Source organism: Rhipicephalus microplus, chromosome 2 (genome assembly GCF_043290135.1).
Source record: "Rhipicephalus microplus isolate Deutch F79 chromosome 2, USDA_Rmic, whole genome shotgun sequence".
In the NCBI taxonomy this organism is placed as follows: Eukaryota; Metazoa; Arthropoda; class Arachnida; order Ixodida; family Ixodidae; genus Rhipicephalus; species Rhipicephalus microplus.
In genome coordinates, this window is record NC_134701.1 from 211611732 (window position 1) to 211629043 (window position 17312).

At 45.7% G+C, this 17312-nt stretch overlaps 1 protein-coding gene across 2 annotated transcripts in view; it reads right to left on the reverse strand.

Moving 5' to 3' along the window:
• LOC119169572 (protein croquemort-like) overlaps positions 1–17312 on the reverse strand; it is a 114165-nt gene that overhangs the window by 34490 nt on the left and 62363 nt on the right. For both annotated transcript variants that reach the window (XM_075875487.1, XM_075875484.1), the window contains exon 4: positions 464–667. In XM_075875487.1, coding sequence (XP_075731602.1) covers positions 464–667 — 204 coding nt within the window. The remainder of the gene's footprint in view (positions 1–463; positions 668–17312) is intronic.

The following is a 17312-nucleotide window of genomic DNA, read 5'->3' on the forward strand; positions in this document are numbered from 1 at the left end:
AAAACTAGGTGACTACAAACCTGTCACAGACATGCATGAACACATGCATGAACATCACGGCTTTAGGAGCTTCGCCCCTTAAAAAAAAAAAAGCTGCCCCACTCCGCATTTCCTCCAGGCACTCCCCCACGTTACTCATGCCTGTGATCGATAAATATCAAAATTAAAAATGCTGTTTTGGAATGCGTGTGAGTAGGCGTGAGAATAAACACGCATCCAGGTAGGGCTTATATTGATGCTGAATATGAGTAGAACAGGTCGAGAAAAATAAGAAGTGCGACTCGACCATACTCGCTCCAAAAATATATCATGCACTTTGGACTCACTCGTACTCAAGACTCCCCACAAGTTTCCTGAGCAGGACTCACTCAGACTCGTGGCTCTATTAGAGTCTGCGTGAGACCCAGTGAGTCGACTGACGAATGAGCTCGCCGACCCATGCTGCCGACTGATGGCCACTCACCCCGTGCAGCCATCCGAAGCGTTCGCTGGGCACCGGAAAGTCCATGCTCTTGGCGAACTTCAAGATGCCGTCCTCGTAGCCCTCGAACAGCAGCTCCCTCATGGACTTGCTCACGAGCAGCTTGCTCTCCATCTGGTCGAAGATGCCCACCACGGCATCCTTGAAGAACTCGTCCGGCGCGAACTTCACGGAGTACGCCGACGACTGCGAAAACAAAGGGTACATTCGTTTATTTATTTATTAAATGCGAAGCATTTCTTAGCGAACTTCGGCGACTTTGAGCGTATCTATCTATATATTTACCTAGCCGCTTACGTTTGGGTGCTCTCGTGGTCACCCTCTCAAGTTGGAGTGAACCAAAATTAGTATGGGAGGGCAAGATGGTTTGACGAATATGATGCGCTGCTCAAGACTTCAATAATGTCACAATCGCGTCACGTACGTCGTCAAAGACGTCCCGCCAGACAGTGGCACATACCCACGGGCGGGTATGTGCCGCTGGTATGCGGGTATGTGCCACAGGTGATTGACACTTAGTATATACCCAGGAACGACGAGAACACACATAGGCAATTTTAACGGGCAAGCGTTAAGACATAACCAAAATCGGCAGCGTCAACCTGACGAATGCAAAGAATAATTGTGTCAGGGTCCCAGCGGGAATCGAACCCAAGCATCCGTCCCGTCGGCTTAACATCAATTGTGGTTAGTTGACATGCGCTGTAGTTTATTTATGTGGCAGTGTTCAGGGCCAGCATCCTAGCCAGCGTCAGCGCTTCATATTAGCTTCTGGTGTTGCTAAGTTAGCATCGTTGCGCAAGTGCAAACAACTGGTTATATAAAAATCTGTAATTTTTCAATATCTGTCTGTGCGTGCAAAATTTGTACAATTTGTACACATATATTTAGCGTCACTTCATGACGTGTCACACAATAAAAAAATAGCAACACGGTCACTTTCCCTCCGCATGCTTCGCATAACGTCGATTCCCAAGTACGTGGGATCTGCCGAATTTATTTATTTATTTATTCAATTTATTTATTTATTATTGTAATAGCAAATATATGGACACTCGGCTGGATTTTGCCGCCGGCGTCGGCGTGGACGTCGGCGTCAATGTCATACACCGTATATGTACGTATCTGTATACATGAAAACGCAAGAAAGAAAAAAAAATCAGAAAAAAAGACTTTGGCGCGCGGAATCGAACGTGGGAGCGAGGCATTAACCACTGAGCCACCGTGGGGTACTACCTAGGGCGTTTTTATTTATTTATTTATTTATTTATTTATTTATTTATTTATTTATTTATTTATTTATTACTGTACTTTCAGGGCCAGGATTAGTTACAGAAAGAAGTGGGTGAGAGTATATATAGTAGTGAGAAAAACAAGAGCGAAAATAAAAAAAAAGAAACGCTGCTAAAAGTAAGGATCCCTTTCAGCAGCAACCTTAAAAGCAGCCTTGCCGAAGTGTGGTCGCCGTGGCCAGAATTCTAAGCCGCGCCCTAAAGCCTAGCAGCGCAACCCATTACATGCTAAGCTACGGTAGTTGGCGTGGTTTCGCTCCAGTACACGAGTCCTAGGCAGGCATAATAACAATATTTCTCGGAGGGGGGGGGGGGGTTAACATCCAAAAACCTGGATATAATTATAAGGGACGTCGTAGGCGCAGACTCTGGACATTTCGATAATCTGGCGTTCTTTATTGTGGACTAACATTGCAGATTGCACAGGCGCCTAGCATTTCACCTCCGTGGAAGAGTGGCCGCCCCAGTGGAGAGCGAACCCACGACCTTTAGGTCAGCAGCCGAGCTCCATGACCGCACCACCACGGCGGACTTGGGCAGGTACGAGAGGAAGAAAAACTTTGCCTTACATTTGCTAATTATATACCAATAGCTAATTATATACCTCGCTAATTATTTAGTGGCTGACGCAAGGTGCTACACACAGAAGTGGCACTGGGGGGGGGGGTGATTAGCTAGAGCTGATTTTTCTGTTAGGTATCACCTGATAGGCTCGAGCAAACACTGTTGAGTACCTGTAAACCCTGGCGCAACGCGCAGTTCAAGCATTCTATGCATGAAAAGTTTCACACCGTTGAAAATTACTTCACGAAAAAAATTGTGTGCGAATACTCAGAAAATCAAGTTATGGCGAGGCATCCTCGCTGAAAAAATGACGCATGTACGAAAGCTTTCGTTGAATTCATAAATATTTCACATGAAACCATGTGTATGGTGTTGATACAAGTTCTCTCCATCGCATGCGATGACCCTGCTTTTCGTTATATCTATCTATCTATCTATCTATCTATCTATCTATCTATCTATCTATCTATCTATCTATCTATCTATCTATCTATCTATCTATCTATCTATCTATCTATCTATCTATCTATCTATCTATCTATCTATCTGTCTGTCTGTCTGTCTGTCTGTCTGTCTGTCTCATGCAATAATACAAATAACGTACGAGTAACGTCGCTGAGTAAACAAAAAGAACCTTTCCTTTGCTGCTCTTGATGCTTTCCACTGTTTTCTTTCCAGGAGAGCGTTTAACTTCTTGCCAACCACATATACTATGCAGATATGGGACCGCGACCTATAGAGGCTGGGCCAAGAACAAAGTTTTAGTTCGCACGTGCGATTCGGTTACAAGAAACGCGCCACTGTGGTTCATTTCGATTTGCACGTCGAACGGCGCCAGCATCTAGCGCCTGCGCATAACCATTTGCCGCATTATTTTCCTTTTGAAATCATTACTAAAATTCGCACGTTTTGCGAGTCCGCATTGCACGAAAGATGGGAAAGACGGAAAGAACCGACGCACAGGCATCGAACATCATACGACGTCAAGACGACGGCTGGGCTTCCTGAAAATCACCTGTACAGGGTTATCGGCGCGGTGATCTTTTATTCTAGGAATTTAACGTAAGTTGCACATATCTAACAGCACTTCGCTTCTGCAAACTCGGACCGCATCGATACATTAATACCCGCAATGTATCAAGATCAATTATATGCTGAAATTCTACTCGCCAAAACGCGGCAAAGTTACGGGGTACACCGTAGTGGACTTCATAATAGGTTTGATCATCCGGCGTCTTCTAACGTGAAGCAAAAACCCAAGTAGGGAGTCCGATGGGGATGGTAGCGACGTTTCCACATGAGGGGATAACCTGAGCACACATGCGGGGTTGACCTGAGCATACATGAGGGTTCAATCTAAGCACACGGGTGTTCTTGTGTGCCCAGATTTAAGTGCACGCCAAAGCATTTATTTAGTCGGGAGTCGAACCCGCACTCTGAGCAGGGCAAGGCCTTACCAATTCCACGACATTTGGCGCGGTTTCATTCAGATACACATATCACATGAATAATTCTATAATAATAATAATAATAATAATAATAATAATAATAATAATAATAATAATAATAATAATAATAATGCGTTTAGCATCCCGAAACGGCGATATGATTACGAGGGGTGTGGTAGCGGAAGGCTACGGAAATTTCGACTATCTGGTATTCTTTGATGTGCACTACTATCGCACAGTACACGGATGTCTAGCGTGTCACCTACATGGAAATGCAACCGTGCCGGTGGAGATAGAACCCGCGAGGCGTCTACTATTTCGCCGGTCTCGAAATGCAACCGTCCCGACCGGGATGTAACACACGGCCTTCGGGCCAACAGCCGATCGCCGGAACCGCTACAACACCACGGTTGGCTTCGGCGGGTACGAGTGGAAAAAAAGAATCTTGTCTGGCAGTTGCTTCTTATACACCTCGACGTTGTGGTCGACTCCAGGCGCTATACAAGGTACAAGGATGTGGCATGAGGGGGTGGTGATTAGCAGGAGCAGCTTTCTCTGGGTGGTGTGCCAATAATAAGCAAAGTGAGATGTGCACGCAGGTTTATATATATATATATATATATATATATATATATATATATATATATATATATATATATATATATATAGTGAGATCTAACAGACAGTAATGCCAAGAAATGTACAGGAGAAGTTATTAGAACCAATAGAACCCAAAAAGTGGATGGAGGGAAGGCCGCTGTGATAGCTCAGTGGTTAGAGCATCGAACGCGTTATTCGAAGGTCGTAGGTTCGATTCCTGCTCACGGCCGTTACTTTTTCATCCACTTTTCTTTCTTCTTATTTACATTCTATTGGATATAGTAACTTCCCCTGTACATTCCTTGGCATTACTGTCTGTTAGATCTCATTAATATTGTGTTAAAACACGGAAAAACTAGCCCTTAGGTATACACTTCTTTTCCTTATTTCATTAAACGAGGGTCTCGTACTTGCAGACTTCGTGTCATTAGGTTGTATACGAGGGACTATTAATCAGCTGCCCGCTCATAATAAGTTCACGTGCTACGTTACGCCAAACATGCGCATAAAAGAGTGTTTTTACACTCGTCGCTTGGCTTATAAATGGCGCTGACTGTCACTCCTACTTCTAAATTCACATATAAACCCCAAAATAGTGGATAGAGGGAAGGCCGCTGTGGTAGCTCAGTGTTAGAGCATCGAACGCGTCATTGGAAGGTCGCAAGTTCGATTCCTGCTCACGGCTGGTTATTTTTTCATCCAATTTTCTTTGTTCTTATTTACATTCTATTGGTTCTAACAGCTTCCCCTGTACATTCCTTGGCATTACTGTCTATATAGATCTCATTATTATTGTGTTAAAACACGGAAAAACGAGCCCTTAGGTATACACTTCTTTCCCTTATTGCAATATATATATATATATATATATATATATATATATATATATATATATATATATATATATATATATATATATATATATATACATACATACATAGGTATGGGATATGGCACAACGGGAGCGTTGTCAACAAGGATAAATATATTTATTTCCCAACAGTTTCGGGAGGGGTCCTCCCTTCATCAGGGGATGAGTTATACTCATCAGTCAGTAAAACTCATCCCCTGATGAAGGGAGGACCCCTCCCGAAACTGTTGGGAAATAAATATATTCATCCTTGTTGACAACGCTCCCGTTGTGCCATATCCCATACCTTCACAAAGACTAACTGGCCCATTGAATTATTACTCCCGCTATATATATATATATATATATATATATATATATATATATATATATATATATATATATATATATATATATATATATATATATATATATGTGTGTGTGAACAGAGCACTTAATAGCGCTTTTGACAGGGACACCTGATAGGTTCGAGCAACGTTGACTCCCTGTAAGCCCTGTCGCAACATGACCGCAGAGCATTCCACGCACGGAACGTTTCGCACCGTTGAAGATTATTTTACAGGAGTGAAACACAAATATTGTGCGGGAATGCGTGGCAAACAGAGCTATCGCAACGTATCTTCGGTGGAAAAATGACGCATGTACGAACACTTACGTTGAACTTATAAATATTATGAAGCCACGTGTATGGCGTTGGCACAAGTTATCTCTACATCCCATGCTTTTCGTTATCTCTCTCTCTCTCTCTCATGCAATAATAAGAATAATCTACAAGTAACGTCGCTGAAAAAACAAAAAAGAATCGTTCCTTTGCTGCTCTTAACACTTTCCAGAGTTTTCTTTCGAGGATAGCGTTCCTAACTTACTTTCTAACCGCTCACCTATAGATTATGCGGCTATCACACCGCAATCTACAGAAGCTCGAGAAAAAAAAACACTGTTTTAATTCCCACGTGCGGTTCAATTACAAGAGAGTTGCCAATGTGGTTCACTTCGCTTTGCGCGCCGAGCGGCACCAGCGTCTATCGCTCACGCAATCCCATTTGACGCATTATTTTCCTCTCGACATCATTACTAAAATTCGCACGTTCCGCGAGTCCACATTTCACGAAAGATGGGAAACACGGAAAGAACTGACGCACGCGCATCGCACATCATACGACGTCAAGACATCAGCTGAACTTCCTGAAACCCACGCAAGCCAGATTATCGGCGCGGTGATCCTCGAGACTCGCGGAATTTAAAAGCGTTAAGTCGCACATATCCAGGAGCACTTAGCTTCTGCGAACCGGCTGTGGCGGCTGCATTTCCGATGGAGGCGGAAATGGTGTAGGCCCATGTACTCAGATTTGGGTGCGCGTTAAAGAACCCCAGGTGGTCAAAATTTCCGGAGCCCTCCACTACGGCGTCTCTCATATTCATATGGTGGTTTTGGGACGTTAAACCACACATATCAATCAATCATCATTAGCTTCTGCGAAATCGGACCAAACCGATGCATTTATCCACGTTATGTATTAATTATATTCTGGGATTCTAGTTGTTAGCACATGACAAAATTACGGGGTGCACCGTAACGAACTTTGCGATAAGTTAAACTATACGTGGTTTTCTACAACGTGCAGCAAAATTCTAAGTGGACGGATGGTGATGGTGACGACGTTGCCACATGCTGGGTTAGCATGGCAGAGCTGGCCGGCAATATAACTCCGTCCGTGCGACCGTCTCCACGCAGTATGCCTCAACATACCTTGCTTAAACATGTCTCACTCAACCGAGAGGACGAGGCTGCCTGGCAGCAGCTTCAGACTAATTCATTTCCCTTCCTTTACATCCTTCATCTCTTCTACCCAAACAATATCTCTCGTACTGCCCCTGTTGCGGAGCGAAACCAACGGTGCATCACTGCTCCTGTGAATGCCCACAAGCACCGGGCTACCACCCTATTCTTTCACCCTCACACTTCTCCTGGGGGACTGCGCTGACCAGCTCAGAGCCGCAGGGGCAGCGCAGGCTGATCCAGCGAGCACGTGGTGTGGCGCGAGCCAATGGAGCCCTGAACTAAAGACTCAACCAAATTATCATTTCAGCCCGCACAAATGAACGTCTCTCTCTCTCTCTCTCTCAGAAAACGTACAAGAGATAGCAGTCACTTTGCGAATCATCCGCACGCCTACAGGAAACACCATCCCTTCATATAAGATCTGTGGGGACATTTTTACAGTCGTCAAACATAAAGTGTGGGCGTATACTCACTCATCAGGAATCGAGCCTGCTACCCCATGCTTAACAGCGCGACACTATCCACTAAGTGATCAGAACGGGTATAGGTGAAATGCTCGCTTCTACACTCACCGCAGCAGAGCTACTCGTTTAAAAAAGAGCAAGGATATTGCATCCTGCTTACTGAAGGCCGAAAAACAGAAGCGATAATTGTAAGATATGCGCTTACTGCCCCATTACACTGAAACATTCGCAGCACGATTCCAGTTGCAGAGCACACATGTGCAAGCTCTTGTGAAATGAAATCATATCACCCCATTGGTTTTACAAACTAATGGAGAGAACATTTCTTTCAAGACATCCAATGGCTGTGTCGTCTTGGCCCCACCACCAGGAAAGTTCCCGTAGTGACATTATGTGTGCCAACGGGAACAGAATACTGACTCAACAAAACTTGTTGGACACCCTCAGAGGGAGCCTGTTTCGAAATGCGTTTCTCGCCGTGGTTGACACAAGTCCTGGACCTCGACGGACTTGACATCACACGTTCCGTTACTTTAGACAGAATTGCGCGAGGGCTGTAACATCGAAAACTGCGGCTAACGTGCATTGCACTAATTTGCAATAGTGTCTTCGAAGCTGCCCGAATGAAAGGAATGTAAGCGAGTGTGTCAGGGGAAGATTAAAGTTATCACAGCCTTCTGTTGGAGGTGTGGTTTCGTTACATGACTTCGGCAACTGTGCAGAAAGCTCATTGAACTCAAAGTGCCTTGAAACTCCCAAGGTCCCTTACGCATTTGCCTAAAACGACGCAAAGACGAGAGCCATGCATCTTCTTATGCTTCCTCTTTTTCCTCTCCGTCTATTGCACTACGACGTCACTGTGACGTCACGTTATGTGGAGTCGTAGTGACGTTGTGATGAAGTCGCAAAGCTTGGGCACCTGTGACATAATCACATCATGATCACTTTTCGTATACCTCGCTTGGGCGTTGACGGTAGTCTTCAGCGTTTTCACAAGACATCTATGGCTTTCGCCTTAACGTCGAACTCTAAGCAGAATATCGCAACGTAAAGGGGTGCCGTTACAAGCGGAACAGACGACATCCAAAGTGTAATATATCATAGCTGTATAAGATACACCAAGTGTCGATCAAGTCAGTGAGTGCTCCTAAGAGCTCTGCTCTGCAGTTTTCCGCCCGGACACCCTGAAACAATACTCCGGTAAAGACTTTTGCCATCGCAAGTCGTAATAATAACAATTGACAATCTCTAACGTCCCAAAACCACGCTATGATTACGAGAGACGCCGCTGTAGAGTGCTCTGAAAATTTCAACCACCTGAGGATTCTGTAACGGGCACCTAGATCTATAAGTACACTGGTTCGAAGCATTCTCGCCTCCATCGAAAATGCGGCCGCCGCCGCCAGCATTCGATCCTGCAACGTTCGGATCAGCGGTCGAGCACCGGAAATAATAGAGCACCGTAATAGATCTGTCGAATCGTGTAAAGCATAGACTAATGCGTCGCACTCGTGCGACAGATGGACGCGGTGCACGCAAGGAAGAAGAAAAAGAATTTACGTCCATTAGTCGGTAATCACCCATTATTTACACAGACGTTATTTTATTTGTGCACACAGTCGCTCAGCGTTCGAGCACCGTGCTACATGATGTCGCTCCAAGGCAGCGAAAACATCCGTGTCTGCGAGCCACTTTAACGATAATGGATGTCATTACGCTTACGTTAATCATAAATAACGACAGCTTGGCAAGAAAACATTATTCGATGGCAACACTATATATGGCGGCACATACCACAAAATACAGATTATTAAGAGCGCATCTCTTACGGCGGTGTTATTGCAGGCGCAATAGATGCTACGCAGAGCACATGATGTCTTCCTCATTTGTCGTTCCATTATTGTTTGGTACTTCTCCCGTCTAGTCGCTGTGCTTGGCCACTTTACACAACGTAGTTACCCGAAAAAAATTCGGTAGATCCAACGTACCTTGGGAATCGACGTTATGTGAAGCATGTGGAGGGAAGGTGATCGATCGTATCGCAGTTTTTTCATTGAGCGACACGTCATAAAATGACTCTAAATATATGTACAAATGCTGCACGCACAGACATATGTTGATGAGTTGCAGATGTTTATATTACCAGCTGTTTGAACTTGCGCAACGATGCCGAAAGGAACATGCGTATTAGTAACACCAGAAGCTGATATCAAGCGCTGATGCTCGCGAGGATGCTGGCCCTGGACACTGCTACATAAATCAACTTCAGCGCATAGCACCTAACCACAACTGACGTTTACCCGACGTGACGGCTGCATCGAAGGAGTACATATGTAATGTTTATAAAATTAAATAGACAGCACTGCAACCACTATTGATGTTTCACGGAGATTAGCGTCTATTTGAAAAGTAGTTCCGAGACCTGGTGTAGCTCTGTGGTAAAATGCTTCATTGCCACGCGGAATGCTTGGGTTCGATTCCAGCTGGGACCCTGACTTTTATTCTTTGCATTCGTCGGGTCGACGCTATCGATGTCAGGTATTCCTTAACACTTGCGCGTTAAAAAATTGCCCATGTGTGTTCTCGTCGTTCCTCGGTAGATACTAAGTTTCGACCTGTGGCGCATACCAGTGGCACATACCTGCCCGTGAGTATGCGCCACTGTCTGGCGGGAAGTGTTTGACGACGTACCGTACGGTATTGAGACATTATTCATGTCTTGACCAGCGCGTCATATTCATCAAACTATCTTACCATCCCATGCTAATCTTGGTTCACGCCAAGTTAAGGGGGTGATCACGAAAGCAGCCAAACGTAAGCAGCTAGATAGATAGATAGATAGATAGATAGATAGATAGATAGATAGATAGATAGATAGATAGATAGATAGATAGATACGCTCAAAGTCACCGAAATTCGCTAAGAAATGCTTCGCGTTTATAATATGCCCTGCATAAACTCGTCCTAGCAAAATCCTGGTTAGAGCTAGTGAGTACTAGTTCACTACTGAGGACGCCTTCGGCGCTAATTGAACGAGGACAACTAACACAAAAGACCGGAACGGGCACCGAACTTCCGACTAATGTTATTCCACAGCGAAAAGAAGAGCGTATCTCAAAGTACAAAAAAAAAAGTATTTTGGCAGTCTGGTGGCGACGCATCGCAAATTGTGTGGATGCTGCCTCAAGTTCACGGAAACAAAGTTTATAAGCAGACCAAAAGAAAAGACGGGGGAGATGGGGAAGTAATACGGGCGTATTAAGACAAGGAGGGCGACGCCTGCGTCAGCACGGCTTCACTATCCTTTCAAATCAAACAGATTAGCTTTATCAGCAGCACGTTACGGTTTGGTTCTTAATAAATACTGGGATATGCATGCACTAATCATGTCATTGGTTTGTGCTAGAAAATCTTCTGCTGCGGAATAAGATTAGTTGGAAGGCCGGCGCCCGTCGTGTTTGTTTGTGCTATTTGTCCGAGCTCAATTTGCGCAAAAGGTATCCCCAGCAATGCCATAAAAGTAGTGGACACTTAATAAAGCATGCCTGGACCGGACAAAAAAAAAAGATGGCCGTTTAAGACCGGCCACGCCATTTAAAGCTTCCCAGAAGAATTCGCGGAGATTCTTTTAGCTGCCGTTTGTGTAATTCCTTAACCTACTTCAACCTAGCAGCGCCACACAGGTGGTATCGCACTAAGAATTAGTCTTTCTTTTTCACTCCGCAACCCGCACGGCGTTCCTATAGGTGCCGAACAACTTGACGGCGAATTCCCAAGGCCGTAAAAACACTTAAATATACGACACACGTCGCAAGCAAGGCTTTTAGATGTGGCGTAATGGTAACGATGACTTTGTCGAACGCCAACACAACCACTTCAACGACTTGTGTTAGTGCCGACACAACCATTTCGACGAAAATTAAACCGCGATTGGAACGCGACGTAACGATTATATTAGGACGCATTTCCTCTGCACGCTTTGTCAGCAGAAGAAATGGTGTTCCACTGGTAGGGTAAACAGCTAATCACGACCAGTGGATGTTAAGAAAGCCACATAATTAGTGCCGAATAAATAATTTCATTATTCTCATGCAGGCTCAGCGAACAAGCAAAGAAATAAATGAAGAAGTAAATAAAAATTAAATAAATAAAACGAAACCGAAGTAGAAACTTAATTCTATCCCCAATTACGCTGTTTTTAGGGGCACCGGCAGGATTTCGTCTAGTAGAGTGTAAAGCCGTGTTCCGTCATTATGGCCGGCGGGGGAGGGGAGAGGAAAGCTGTTGTATCCATGGGTCGTAGTTTGAGTGGGGCAAGTGCAGGTTTGACTTGGGGAGGGCAAGTGCTTCCGACCACGTGACCACTGCCGCATTGCTCTTTCAGATAACGTTGTCACCCACGCAAGCAGTGGTGAGGTAGTAAGCGATAGCAATAACAGCCGCCTGGTCGCAAAAAAAAGGGGGGGGGGACGCTTAAAAAATGTCTGTGGCTTAGCTCAGCTATGCCAGGATATACGTAGCGTTAGCAAAGATTCAGCTGATTATTCTTAGCTTTCCAGATATCATGCTTACAGCTGTTCCAATGACACACACACGGTATACGTATTATGCGGCACATGTATATTTATTTTGCTGGGCAACTACTTCAGTATCTGATGAGTTAAGCTTCTCCGCTCTACTGCACCGTTGAGCAGAATTTGCACTCTCCTTCTCCATGGCTATACCACAGTGGCAAACGCCAGTCAGAGGCGCTATCAAGCGGCTCCAGCGCAGTGTCAGATGGCGACTGCACAGGGAAGGCACGCGCGTCGGCGTCCATATGTCTACCAAGGCTATGACGGCACTCCTCAGAAAAGCACCCACCGGCGGCGGCGAGTCGCGCGCGGCCGCGGCCGAGTGCGAGGGAGGTGCCGGCGTCGGTGCATGACACCACTGATCGTCTGCGCAGCGCATCGAATTGCGCGCACACCAGCGGCGAGCCGCGCGCGGCGACGGCGGAGTATCATTGCGCATACGCAGACCCGTGCCACGCGGAATTGGCTCAGCGAGGCCAGTGTAGCTAACGCTAAAAAAAAAAAAAACCAGATTTGATCAGTTTAGCTGTTTCGCCACGTAAACACGTGCAACCATGCACCTCGGCGTGTCTAGGAAGCAAAACAGGAGGAAAACGGCAGGGAGCTTAACCAGCCTATAGGCAGCAGGTTTGCTACCCTGCGCATGGGAGGGGTATGGGAAAGATGAAATAATTTCAACGGCTACATACATGCTCAGGGCACAAGTACACTGCAACAACACTGTCAGCCTGTCTGACACAGATACGAGAGAAATATAACAAAGAAGCGAGGAAGCGGGTGAATACAGATGGAGGTGAAGGGGTAGGGGAGGCAGAAAAACAAAGGCTGCTAAGTGAAAGCAGATTATGATGAGAAATATTGCTTCCTGGTTCGGCTACATCGGCCGGTTTCTCTTAGCGGTGCCAAGCCAAGCTATACAGACATGCAATGTTAACAGCCAACCTTCCTGAATCACTTGTTTACCTTGCAAAAGAGGACATTGTGCGGAGTAAGTGAATTCTTCTTTTCGAAAGCCGCGCCAATTTCTGGTGAACAATGATTATTTGTGATGTTCTGAAAACAAAACAATTTTTAATAGCTGTATTCGCTACAGCTAATATTGAGCCCTCATTATGGTCGAGGCTACCACGTTTCGATGACCCAGTCATCACGCTTGTAATTCTTAGCGGATGGGGCAGCACTCGCAACGATAAGTAGCGCGAGCTCATCAACCATGCGGGCTTTGTTCGCGAAGAACGTGAATGTTAAACAAGCGGTGGTCATTACATATCAACAGCACACAGGTAAAATCTCGCGGAGTGATGGCAGCCTTGTTTACACTCACCTCTCAGGCGATATCTCAGTCGGCGCGCAGCATTTCGATAGCGCAGAACTTCACTCCAGTAGCGGATCACGTTTACCACAGCGTAAAGATGATTCAGTGCACCAGAAGAAACATCGATCACAACCACATAGCGATAACACATCCAAAACACAACGCTACGCCAACGAGGGTTAGCTCACCGAGAACAGCACGCCGCGCATTGATACAGTTTCAGTGCGAGCACTTTCTTTCTTTTTTCTTTAGGAGAGGGAGCTCACACATTTGCTTAATTGTATGCTATTTAAACAATATTACTTTGCTCCTGCCGTAGTCGTTCTAGTTGTCACGACCATTTACACTAAACTATTAACAGCTTATTTCTTTAGCGAACTGTTTGTTAACGAGCACGCTGACCCTTCCCTCGAGGCCGCCACTGCGCCGGAAAGTTCCTTCACGTGGCCTAACGATTCCTCCTTTAGTTTGCGCACGGCCCCCTCGTCTTGCAGTTAATCCCTCTGCGGACTAACTGTAAGTTGCGGGGACGAAACGCAGCACTTACTCCCATTTCGCTCCTTTGTAAAGAGCCAGTGTTTCAACCACCAAACGCTCCGCCTGGTATTCGACGTTCGCGAAATTAAAATTTGCAGAGGTGAGCACGTTAGATCCATTGGGATCAGGGACGTACCCAAAAAGTGGCACACGCCACCCCCCCCCCCCCAACCGAACCTGAATTTATTATTTTCTTTCGCCAAGGAATTTAGAAACCAAAAAAATGACCATTTCAAGAGAGTGCCCTCGCCGAAATCGAGGAGGCCTGCCCCACCCCCGATATAAATTTGTGGCTACGCGCCTGCTCGAGATAGCTTACGTTAAGTAGTAAGCTATATGCCCTCTTTCAAAGATGACATTGAAATTGCTTACTGAGACGGCTGCAACTACCATGGTGGACACTCGCCCACACATACAACCAGCGTGCACGAGCAGCCATTTTTCTGAGTGTCTTCGCCATATGACTGAATTAAGTTTTAAAAATCCTTTCGTGTTCGAGGGCTTGGTTGAGTGCTAGTGCATGCCCAGAAAACAATTTGCGCACCTTCTTTCCGTCACACGGCTCTGACACACAGAAATGTCGCGGCTGCTCATACTGACAAGATTTAGGCCACTGTGTCATCGTGACTAAAGCTTAGGAGGTTATTGAACAGTTATAGACCCTTTCACTGTTTACAAACACAGCCCCTTTGATGACATCCGGATTTGTCCACCGATGTGAAATAAAAGCATGGTGGGCAAGAAGATCTTTAGAAAGTAGCCCGCTGATATTCTACACTTTCTTTCCCATATTCGGCAAAATATATTCAAATAAATGTTTTTTAGAGCTACATAAAAACAGTGAAATATTTCTTCGAACTTCACACACGTTTCTTTTATCTTAAAAACCAAATAAAGTCATTTTGTAACATTTAAAGTGAGCTTGAAAACGTGCTTTGAGTTGCGACGTTAGAAGATGGTAAATGGGGTGACCGGAAGTTTGCTAAGGTACAACGCTTGTGACCTTAAACCCGTCTATAGGTTACCGATAGCGTAGCGGAGGTTAAGGGAATGGCGTTACTGTGCAGCAAACGTTTGTTGGGGACAGCGTTTTATAGCTGGATAGCATTCACATGGTTCACATGCCCCTGCTGGGATGGTGGCGCCACCTATCGGAGGGTTGAAAAGTAAATGGGCAGTGAAAAAGAAAGAAAACGAGAATGATTGGCGGTGTCACCGCGCGAAGCATTGTTACAAGTTTATTTTAGTAATAACAAAAGAAAATAAATATGAACCAGGCACCAAACGCGAAAACCTTTATGCTGCCGATTCGGTTACATAAATGTTTTAATTACTTCTAATTAGGCCAAGAGACGTTCAAAATAGGAAGTTATCTAAAAAATTATCGGTCATCTAAGCTAACTAGAGGCAAGCAAAGCCATTTTAAATAGTCGTTTGCTGCGAACGAAGTGAATCTTTCAACAACTACGTCAAAATCACTTCGACGCAGGAGTCCGAAAGTGCCGCCATGTTTCCGTCACGCTGACAGGGTAACGTTAAATCTGAAAAAAAAAAAAAATAGTGCGCGTACGGTAAGCAGCACCGGTAACGTACGTATCTGCGCATGCGCACTCAGATCCCGCTATCACGCTAAGCAGGCCATCCCGCTAAGCCCGGTATACTACAACTGTCTATTGCTTGGCACGCAGTTCCGCCACCGCAACGCGCATGCCGGGCGCCGTTCGTGTATGCAGTTCCCTTCTTTCGGTCCGTCTCATGCCGCCACTTCTACGGGAACGCTTGCATCTAGAAAGGAAACAGAACGGAGCCTTCCCTACTTGCTAATCAAGATAGATCCTCTCACCCAGTGAAGACCGCGTGCACGTGAATGCGCCATGGGCAAATGACGTCGAAAGCGACCGTGAAGCTTTCAGTTATAGAGGAGGCACAGTACATAGGGCGACGTTAATTCACTCTTTTGCGAAGCAACATTTTTATACGGTAGTCAGGCGATGCATTTCGCAGCCTTCTGCAACCGCAGGAGTCCAGTCGAGCGTGGCGGCGCGCATTGCAGAGTTAGGCGTCGCCACGGACGGACAGGCCCGACTCGTCGCCAAGGCGAAGGCAACGACGTGGCGCCCTTGAGGGCGTACGCGAAGCTGCAGCGGCGAAATTTTCTTTCGGCTACCTTGGCAATCAAGGCCGGCAACGTGCACGTGCGGATCTATACGTAAATACCGTTAAGAAACAAGAGAGCAACTACACCGTATGCGAACGGCGGGTACAAATTCGGCCCAGCAGCGTGCGGAAGTACGTCAAAAACGCCCTTCGAGTAATGTTTTGACAAGGAACACCTGGCGCAGCTGTGGCTCAGTGGCTGTGTTTTGCCACAGCTAGCTCTGCTACGAGTCATGAATTGGATTCCTCGTGTGGTGCGACTAACATGTATCCCCATATGCGGAATGCACAACGTCGGCGTCATATAGTAACGTCGCGGGAGATGAACACTGACCAAAGCCATGTTCCGCAGCTCAGAGGTGTTCCATTGAAACGTTACGCCCCAGCACACACTCAGTGTTTTATGCCGACATCCTGTGCCATGCACTGCGGCACGTTTCATTGATGTCATCCGTTTCGAGCCGCAAGTTCTGTTCTCAAGAAATGCCAGTGCCCAGTTGCGAATAGAGATTACGCGCACAATTAGATTCGCCCATCTGCGACAAAAACACTGATTTTCGCACTGCATATAAGAAATGGGGAAAGTGGTCACTATGCAAATGTCATCAAGCTCTCGATTTCAAGACTTGATCGATAACAAAAAAAAATTGCTTCCCTTAGTAACCTTCACATTCGATTGAGAAGATGTACCAGTTAAAAATGAAACAGTTAAATCAACTAGTATGTCAGTATAAACACGAGTTCAATTTATACTACCCACCTCCTCTTACCAAAGTCTCCGTTGCACCTTACAGATAAGTATACCTCTTGACACTACCCCGCTTCGTCGTCAGTTAAGTAATATTTCACTCCCCTCTCTGTCTCTCCCATATTTTCAGCAATGGACGCCGACAGATTGCGCTGTATACGTGCGGGTTTTAATACGCAAATGTGAAGCTGTTTTCTCTTCATTCACTTGCACAGTCAAGGTTAAAGCGTGCGCACGGATCCGAAAATACGCGGCCGACTTCCTGCTGGCATCCTATGCAGGTAGTCTAACAGTAGGGCCAATGTGCATAGAAGTTCGAATAATAATAAGAAAAAAAAACAGATATGGGCAGGAAAAGGCAAGAAACAGAAAAGTATGCGGTACTTCGTGTAAGACGGGCAAAACAGGTCCAGTATTTTTCCTCCGCCACCAGATTAACGTCCTGTCGTGCTTTCTCTGCTTGCTCGACTCCTGGCAA